The sequence below is a fragment of the Setaria italica genome, chromosome III, assembly GCF_000263155.2.
Source record: "Setaria italica strain Yugu1 chromosome III, Setaria_italica_v2.0, whole genome shotgun sequence".
In the NCBI taxonomy this organism is placed as follows: Eukaryota; Viridiplantae; Streptophyta; class Magnoliopsida; order Poales; family Poaceae; genus Setaria; species Setaria italica.
Window position 1 is genome coordinate 25,003,369 of NC_028452.1, and position 9,746 is coordinate 25,013,114.

Consider the following 9,746-nt stretch of genomic DNA (forward strand, 5'->3'; position numbering starts at 1 on the left):
GGCACAGGGGGGGCCCGGCACGGGCCGGCCGTCGGGGGGGCGCGTGGCCCGAGGGGCGCCAGCGCGGCCGACGGTCCCGCGAGGCGGGGCCTGGCGGTGCGGGCCCCGGGTGCGCGGGGGCTGGGGGTCAGGCGCCATAGAGGAGCCGAGTGCTGGGGGGTCGGTGCGTAGGGGAGTGGCGGCAAGAGGATGGCGCTAGGCGCCAGGAAGAAAGGAGGAGGAAGAAAGAAGAAGAAGGAAGAAGAAAGGAAGAAGGATAAGGAGGAAAAAGAAAAGAGAAAAAGAAATGGGAGGAAAAAGAGAAAAAGAAAGGGAGAGCCAGCGGCGATTGCGGAATGCGGTGGGAGCACGCGCGGCGGTCTGTCGACCGGCACGCGGTGAAATTTACGGGAGAGGGTAAATGATGGTTGTTGGCTTTGGGTGTCGGGACGGCGAAATCGCCGGGAAGATTTTGGATTTTCGAGAGCTCAACGGTAACAAGATTTTGAAAACAATTTTTAGCGGGTGATTTAAGTTGGTGACTTTTGCGGATGTTACAAGTACCCGGTGTGCCACTGAAGATGATGTTGATGGTGTTGGATGGGTTCTGGAATTTGCCATTGTCGCCATCATCTTCGTCTTCCTTAGCCTTGCCCTTGTCTTTAGTACCAGATGGCTCCGGCAGGTCTTTCATGACCCTGCGTAGACTATAACAATCTGTCATAGAGTGTTTATGGTATGGTTATCATGGGCACTGCTTCTTCAGGAGCTCGCTGAATGGCGTCCTGTCTTAATTCCTACTGCCATCTTTCTTGGATGATTGTGATACTGCCACGACAGTATTGTCTGGCTTTTGTTTGTGATTCTAACATCCCAAGTAGTTATTTTGGTTGTTATTGTTGGGGTGATCGTTGCGGTTCTTGTCGTTGCGTTGGCCATTATTCTGATTATTGTTGTTCTGGCCTTTGTTGCGATTAGACTCGAAGCTCTCGATCTCCCTATCTTCTTCATCTGCCCACACCTGCACCATGATCTTAAGGGATTTGACATCACCAAGGCGTCTTCTCCCGAAGTCCTGGAACATCCGACGGTCGTAGAGGCCATCCTGGAAGCAATCTATGACATCGCGCTCCATGATGTCCACAATTGTGGCTTTCTTATCGAAGAAGCAACGTAAGTAACTCCAAAAGGTCTCACCTTCTTGATGTTTGACTTGAGACAAGTTGATCCTGTTGCCATTGCTAAGATGCTACATTGCCCCTACATAGTTGTTAGTGAATGCCACCTTGAGATCCTTCCACGTGTTGATGGAGTTCTTGTCTAATGACTCGAGCCATGTGAGTGGCGCCGCCTCCATGCAGATTGGAAAGTAGATGACTTTGGTATCATCGTCCCCCCCACGCTGCCTGCACTGATAGTGAGTAACACCACAGCCATTGGACTGGGTCCTGCTTGCCATGGTACTTGGTGATACCTGGAGGTTTGAATTTCTCAAGTAGAATTGTCCTCCTCACGCGTCTTGAGAAGGCGGGGAACTTGTCAGAATTTTCTCCTAAGTACTCAAATTCTTACTCACGCTCACGACGGCGTTTGTCAATAATGGTATGGGCGTCGCGACCTGCATTGATCTTGTGACGGAGATCCTGTACTAGGCGTTCAGGCTCCGGGTTAGCCCCACGGTGGCCACGGCCTCCCAAGGGTCCGGCCCGACTACCCTCTACTCCAGTTTGGATTGGTCTGGTGCCTCCAATTTGACTTGGTCTAGATAGAGTGCACCTATGGCTACTACCGTGTTGACTACGCTGGGATAGGGTGCGTTGAACTGAATGTATCGGGTTTTGCTGATCGAGTTGTTTGTACGTGCGCTCTGTCAGTTCAGCCAATTGTCTAGTGTACTTATCCTGTGGCATTGCGCGGGTAATAAGATCAATGGCCGCGATTGTGGCAAGGGGAGTACAATATTGACGCGATTGAACTGCTTCAAACGCGTTATCCAGATTTATGATTGGCAGGTTTGCTGCAAGGTGCAGTGGCGCTCTGCTCTTGCGGTGTTTCTTGCTCGTTGTTGAGTTCTTCGAGCTTCAGTCTCTTCTTTAGAAACGTTGGCAGTGAGTTCATCCTGTGAGACATCATCCGGGTGACGTTCATGGCGTGGATTTCTTTCTGATTGCTCGTCTTCTTCGCCTTCTTGTCCAACAATGAGAGTAAAGAGTTCTCATTCTGTAGAGTAGCTTTCCGAGCTTGACATAATGACCTCCTTGGAGCCACCTTCTTCGTAGATGGGCAACAGAGGAGTTTCCTCCTAGTATGAGAGGGTGTCAAGGTAGGTGATAAGACGTGAATCGTCATTCTTGGCCAGAGCAAGTGCCTTCATGTTGGGCTAGTAGACGAATCTACCTTGTGGAGTCGATGTAATCACCAGGCCCTGTTGCGGACCTGATAAAAGGGTCTCCTCGTTTGGATTCGAGTAGTAGTCGAGGTCCTCGATCGTATCCATGTCGGATTGTGATCTGGACAGGGTAGCTTGGTAACTAGCAGCCACATTTTGGAGTCTGAACGGAAATTGATTTGGGTTGTAGTCCGATTCGGATGATGGCTTGAGCGCTGGCTTGTGAAAATCAGTCCGACTAACGGGAGAAGTCGAGTTGTACTCGGACTCGTCCCCCTATCCTCTAACTAAGTCAGAAATTGAAAATTCACTGAAATTCTCGATGAGATCCTCCAGAGCTTGACGCTGGAGCTTCATGGCTTGCTACTTCTTCTCCTGAACCGGATCAATAGGGCAATGGGAATTTCAATGCCATCTGTGATGCAAACCTAGGAGCCGAAGGTGAATGTCGCGCCCGGTTCGAACATGACAATTGGCTTGATGATGACTTGAGCTATCGAGTTCGCCAATGGATTCTCAGCGAGAGCCCCCACCTGGCATGCCAGCTATCAGTGTTTTGACCTGGCAACCTACTGAGGGGGGTGCCCGAGGTAGTGTTTAGTTACTGGGGCCCACCTAGATCAGGAACTCGAAGGTGAATACAGACACACGATTTCGACAGGTTCGGGCTGGTACATTGTGTAATACCCTACGTACTGTGTGTTAGTTGGATTGAATTGCTTTGGAGGGGGTCCCTGCCTCGCCTTATATCTCCGGGGGTAGGGTTACTGGTTGGTTGATTTACAAGAATACTAGTCGGATTCGATTAGGCGAGTCCTACTCTAATTGCTATGAGTAGTTTTCCTAATCCTCGACTAGTTCCTGTCTTGCCACGTAGACTACGCCTTCCTACTCCGTAGCCTCCATGTCAGATGTGTCTCGGTGTCCAGGCCTGTATCTAGGACTGTCCAAACCTTCTAGTGGGTCCATAGATGTATGTATGACACTTGCAATAAGCATGCCACATTAAATCATCAACTGAAGGTATAGTATGAGAACACTTAATCTTTCCAAGTTTCATTAGTTCATCAAAAAGTCTATCACATTTAGACACATCAAAAGTGAATTTCACCTCATCTTGCCAATTTTTGTGGACCAGCTTGAGAGAAACACAACGACTTAGTGTATCTTTTGATGACCATACAAACTCAGCAACATACACATCTTTACTCTCATCGTCGGAGGATTCATAATTTAGCATATGCATATTAGAACGATCAGATTTGATCCGAATATCTTTACTTCGAATTTCTTGAGCCAAAGCTCTTTGCAAAACTTGGGTAATATTAGCAAATTCATGACCTTCCAATCTTTCTCTAATACGAGACCGCAATCCACTAAAATCTAATTCAACAAGATCCCTCTTAGAGATAACAAGACTATAACAACAGTTTTTTGTATCTCTAAATCTTATAATATAATTAACAATAGATTCATCATGCTTTTGCCTAACTGATGTTAAATAACTCAATCTTAACTCATTATCTCCATTATAAAAGTGATCATGAAATTTTTGCTCTAATTACTCCCAAGTATGAATAGAATTAACAGGTAATGAAGCAAACCATGAAAAAGTAGTTGCAGTTAAAGATAAAGAGAACAATCCCACTTTCACTTCTTCTATAGAACTAGCTTCTCCTAGTTGAGCAAGATATTGGTTAATGTGCTCCCAAATAGTTTAGCTATCATTCCTGCTAAATTTCACAAAATCAGGACAACGCCAACCAGAAGGATAAGAAACCAAATCAAACCTCAAGGGATACAGCTTTTGGTATGTACGGGTTTTATGTTTCACCTCTATTCCATAATCCTCCTTCATTTGTTTAGCAATGGTATTAAACCTATCAATAATTTCTTGAATAGTGGTTGGCCTAGATGATTGTGATGTAGAAGCATTCGATTGCAACACATTCTGTTGTACAAGTGGATTAGGAACATTATGTTGCAAATGGCTACTAATTTGTGGATTAGGCATAGAACCATAAGAAACACCCACTCCAACAGGAACCACGGGCAGAGTGCCATGAGCTACTGTAGGAGCTACAAAATCAGAAAGCTCACTAGATCGGCCAGAACCAGCCTGAACGGGAGGTATAGTAGCTATAGGCTCCGGAGATGATGCATATGGAACCATGGCACCTAGACCGGTCTGACCAGTTGGACCATGGGGTCTGACCGGTGTAATCTAACCAGATTGAGGTGGAGGTGTTTGTCCCACAAAATAGTTCAACGGCATGCCATACTAAGGCTCCACTATGGGTGCTACCGATGCACTACAAGATGGGATTTGAGGTAGTACAGTATTAGAAATAGATGCAACATCATTACCCCCCTCAACTCGTTTAACATTGCTCTTATCTACCATATCTTGCACACATCTAGTTATCAATAAGCGTAGATTGTCTATTACAGTAGTAAGATCATTCATAGTAACGAAAGAAGATGGCGATGATGATGTTCTCACATTGGTTTTCACCTCGAGTGGTGGAGTATCAAAAGTGTTGTTGGAGGTAGAAGCGAAGTCGATCTCCTTAATCTTCTTGATCGTGCCTCTTCGATCAACTTCAAAACTCGCAACCGCCGCTTGTAAGTCCTCTGCATCGCGCTTCTTCTTGCGCTCCTCCAGCATCTACAATGTGAAGTCCAATTTGCATTTTGAGAACTTTGGTCAAACCAGTCTGACCGGTTGGGAGACCGGTTCATCAACCTGATCGTCCAGTTCTACCAATTTTGACCATCAACAACTTCAATAGTATACAACCTCATGTGATGGTGAAACCGCCTCTTTTCGGTCTTTGATATTTGCTTCGTTTAGATGTTATGTTTATATAGAAGTATACTCCATTATAACTTGTGTATCCATTCAAGGCTAAGGAAGCAATTAACATGTTATACTCCCTCGTAACGTTTAGATCGAGCAAATTAGTTTTGTTTAAAGATAAATCAATAAATTTGTCATAACATCATATATTTGAAAATCGAGTAGTACAATGCACGATCCAATCCATTTAGTGCGATCGTATGGTCGGTCACCTTTCTCGTATGTTACATGCCACTACTCACCATGCTATCCCTGCTTCAATGTAGCTTTTTGACTTTGGGGTGTTTGGTTCCTCGAGCTAAAATTTAGTCCATGTCACATTGAATATTTGAAGACTAATTAGGAGGACTAAATATGAGTTAATTATAAAACTAATTGCACAGATGGAGGCTAAACGATGAGATGAATCTATTAAGCCTAATTAATCCATCATTAGCAAATGTTTACAGCACATTATCAAATCATGGACTAATTAGACTTAATAGATTCGTCTCGCTGTTTAGCCTCCAGCTGTGTAATGGGTTTTGTAAATAGTCTACGTTTAATACTCCTAATTAGCATCTAAACATTCGATGTGACAGGTGCTAAAAATAAGTCAGAGGAACCAAACGACCCCTTTCATTCCTAGCCAAAATTGTGTAGCACTTCCATTTCTCCCAATCCAACATCTGCACAGCTAAACCAAACTTTCCTATCGCTCTACATACCTATCACCACACACTTGCACAAAAGCTAATGTACTACCTACCGGCCATTCCCTTTCTTTTATCTCGCTCTTCAGCTGGGCTTAGGAGTTTAACCAGCTGAAAAGACTTGGGCAACTGGGCAAGCAATACACAAATTTATAAAAAGGGGGAAAAAAGGCTAAATCGAGATGCCAAAGTACCCAGGTATCGCGATCTTAAAGGAAAATCTATTTCTGCCCTCAGCTTTTCATTCTAATCTCTTTTTTTCCCCAAAAAAATTGAAACTAAGAATTCAACACACCCTTCCTTTACAATCCGTTGAAATTGGGCCTAATTCGATCCCAACCAACAAAGCCCAAAAGCAAAGATCCCTTTCTTCACCCCCGTGCTCTACTTTAATTCCCTGCTTTGCCCTTTCCTCACTCTCCACCGGTGGGTCCCACCGTCCACCAACAAAAACCGAACCACTGTTGCCCGAATCTCCCGTGCTTTTCTACCCATCTCCGCCCTCCCTCCCTCCGCCTCCCACCACCACCACCGCCCATGGGTGACTACCACCGCCCCTACCGGGGCGACCTCCGCTCGCCGCCGTCCTCCGCGCCGGACCCCGCCTCCACGCACGCCAACGGCTACTTCTCTTCCTCGGCCTCCCCGCACTCCAACAACGGCTACTTCTCCCCCGCCTTCGCCAAGAACGACGCTTTCCCTGGCGCCGGCGGCGACCGGCGCATCGAGATCTACACCACGGCGCCTCCGCCGCACCTTCCCCCGCCGCCGGGACACACGCTGGCGCTGCCCCCGCCGCCGGGATGGAAGGAGGGGCGCATGGGGGGAGGAGGCGGCGGCGCGGGCAGGAAGGGCGGAGGCGGAGGGGGCGGGGCAAGCATGTGGTGCCTCAGCGACCCGGAGATGAAGCGGCGTCGAAGGGTGGCCAGCTACAAGGCCTACTCGGTGGAGGGCAAGGTGAAGGCGTCGCTACGGCGGGGGCTCCGGTGGTTCAAGGGCAAGTGCTCCGAGATCTTCCACCACGGATGGTAACCTCTGATAGCTGGCTGGCTGGCTCTCCTTCTTGGACGGTGGCAGGGCCCCCAAGAAAGGAACCAGAGTTCTTGAAATGTTTGCGATTTAGTTTTTCTTTTCTTTTCTTTTGAAGGTAATGCTCCAGATGTCTATCTATCTATCTGTTCGACTACTAATTGGAAATGGATTTGGAATTGTGAGTGTATATCATAAGCTATTTTGCGACGGATGCAATGCAAGTTCATGTCAGTGTTTGTGGTGGGCGCACTTTCATCACTATGTGAATTGATCTGTCAGTGTCGTTAGGTTGTGGCTATTATGTATAGTAGTGTTGCTATCTTTGTTACTCGAATCAAATAGTCAGGAATTCGTTATTACCACCATGGTTTGTTTATCATACTTGTTACTGAGCCAGGAGTTTTGTTCGCATTGATAGGATAGTCAGAAATTTATGACATGTTTGTGGAGATTATCTTTGTTCTTCATTTCTATTGCTTATTCTTTGAGTTTAATTTTTGGCACTCTGCACGAATTAATTATAAATTGCTAACTGTACCACATGGTTATCTTTTGGCTTGAATGATGGGTCAGGTGTGCGGTACTAATATCCGTGCAAGTTGGTGCTCTCCTAGGACAATATCAAGTTTGATAGATTATTTTAACAAGTACATTTTAGGTACATTGATGAACCCTGAAACAAGAAAAAAGAAAGGAAGACACATCACCACAGCTTAGTTCAAAATTGTTTTATGGAGGGCTGGTTACTTACCATTTACATTACAGATTTCTAATACGTATTGTCAGTCAGAAGCAGTCGTCTTTCACCAGAATATATTTCACAAATATAGAAAAGCTATCTAGTGGTTGTGGTGAGTGGTGACATCCTGACAACTTTTCCTTTGTGTCATTACTGGGTTTGTTCTGCGTGTGATATGGTTTAGCTCACTGAACTTCCTTTCATCCGTCCATATCATATGAACATAATCAAGCCGGTGATTAGGTTTATAGAATGGTCATATCCTACCTTTAGTCCCTATCATATTAACACAATCAAGCTGGTGATTGATAGATTTGCTTGGCATCATCACCTTCCATGTGATCATATCAACCTCTTTAAAGCTTTGCAGGCACACCTATGCTTTGGTCTTTTGATTTGTGTTGCACTTGCATAGGCACTAATGAATTATCCAGCTTGATGGGTGGCAATTATTGTACTCCTAAACAGTCATTGTTCAGCATAAATACATAATAATGTAGCATATCAAGCCTCAGTTCTGGTCTCGCTCCTGTTACCAGAGACCATCATGAACTTTGCATGTTCAGGCTCCTCTGTAAAAGTACTTAGCATCGATTTGTAGGGGGAGGGGAAATGTCCCTACAGTAGTGCTTTTGTTAAAGAAGATTGTGCCGATTTAGCTGTTGCCAGGGGAGATGCCAGCCGCTCAAAATCCCTTTTGTTTCCTTCTTGGTGTTGTGTGATTCATACTTCATAGTTGCATGATTGCTCGTTGAATCTTGAGTGAACAGTAGCTTTCTTATGACAGATGAGAAAACTAGTTCCATGACCCGACCGAGTTATGAAGGAAATAAATTGATGCAGCTGGGATACTGCATATTTGTGGGTACCAGCAGCGGCGTTGAATGGCTCTGTGTGGACAGCAGACACGTAGTGTCAGCAGAGGAACTTAAACTCATATGTCGTGCTTGCACAAGCACAATACTGATTACTGAATGGTGGAATCTTTGACTGCTTGGCGTTTTCTCTGATGCAGAAGTGTAAAGTGAAGTTGAATGCTCCTGACATGGTATATGATTCGTGCATGTGCGTATGTTTGTTATACAAGTCCGTGTGCATTATTCATCAGTAGTTCCTGTAAAGATATGGAAGGTAGCAAAAGAATGAAGAATGATGTATAAGATAACTGTTAATAGTAGTAATTTGAAGACTGCTTTAACTGTATCAGAGTTCATCAACTTTTACATTTCAAATGGTGGGAACATGAGGCCAGGAGTATATTTGAATCAGATATGCCAAAAATGAGTTGGAAACGCAGATATATTTTCAGACAAACTCTTCTCCGAGTATGGTATTCCTTGACAAACAACCTTCGAAGTTCAAACTGTATGTCACGGGGTTCTTCTAGTCCCTAACCTGGTCGAAGTGGTGCCAACCTATTTTTGTACGTATAGAATAGAGGTCATTCTTAGACTAAGAAAGCATAGAAAGACCAGGCGGGCCCCATGGTATTGATACGATGGTCCCAAACAGAAGAAGCTCATCATGTTTGGTTTGCCGCAGCCTGTGCCACCACGACGGCCATCTCTGTCCCTTTGGGTTGCCATTGCCAGCTTACAGTGGCAGGGACCGCTTCCGATGCCAGGCAACAAGGGGCACCAGTTCGTCGGAGACGGGCTCAGCTTAGCATGATAGGTCCCGTCTTCAATTCTTCGTGAATGAACGGATAGGACCAGCACAAAAAAGGGTTTAGATAGGGGGCCCTGTAACAGGCATTTTATAATATGAACTCGTTTCTGCCATAATTTTGGAGAGAAACTTACTATTAGAAAAAAAAATACTAAAGTTCAACTGTGGTTTTAAAAAGTCAACTTTAACCTGGCTTGCACAAATGTCAACTTAACAAATTTACTTTCACCTTTCGATTCTGATGAAATTTGAGTAAAGATTGCTAATTGAGCAAGATTGCAGTCAAGGCAGTATTGGTTTGACATGTGCAAATGCATGGTGATGGCCAACGCATTGCGTCACACTCCTTATTAGAGCAATATTTCGCAAATTTTACACGAATTATGA

At 45.2% G+C, this 9,746-nt stretch overlaps 1 protein-coding gene across 1 annotated transcript; it reads left to right on the forward strand.

Annotated features, from left to right (window-relative positions):
- Positions 1-6,392: 6,392 nt before the first annotated feature.
- LOC101754050 (translation initiation factor IF-2) lies at positions 6,393-7,207 on the forward strand. The gene has a single exon (XM_004962308.3). It carries the CDS (start codon positions 6,458-6,460, stop codon positions 6,950-6,952), a length of 495 nt encoding a protein of 164 aa, XP_004962365.1. The 5' UTR covers positions 6,393-6,457; the 3' UTR covers positions 6,953-7,207.
- The last annotated feature ends 2,539 nt before the right edge of the window (positions 7,208-9,746 follow it).

What these genes read in the sequence shown, in the direction of transcription:
- LOC101754050 (XM_004962308.3), top strand. Translation starts at nt 6,458, where the DNA reads ATGGGTGACTACCACCGCCCCTACCGGGGCGACCTCCGCTCGCCGCCG.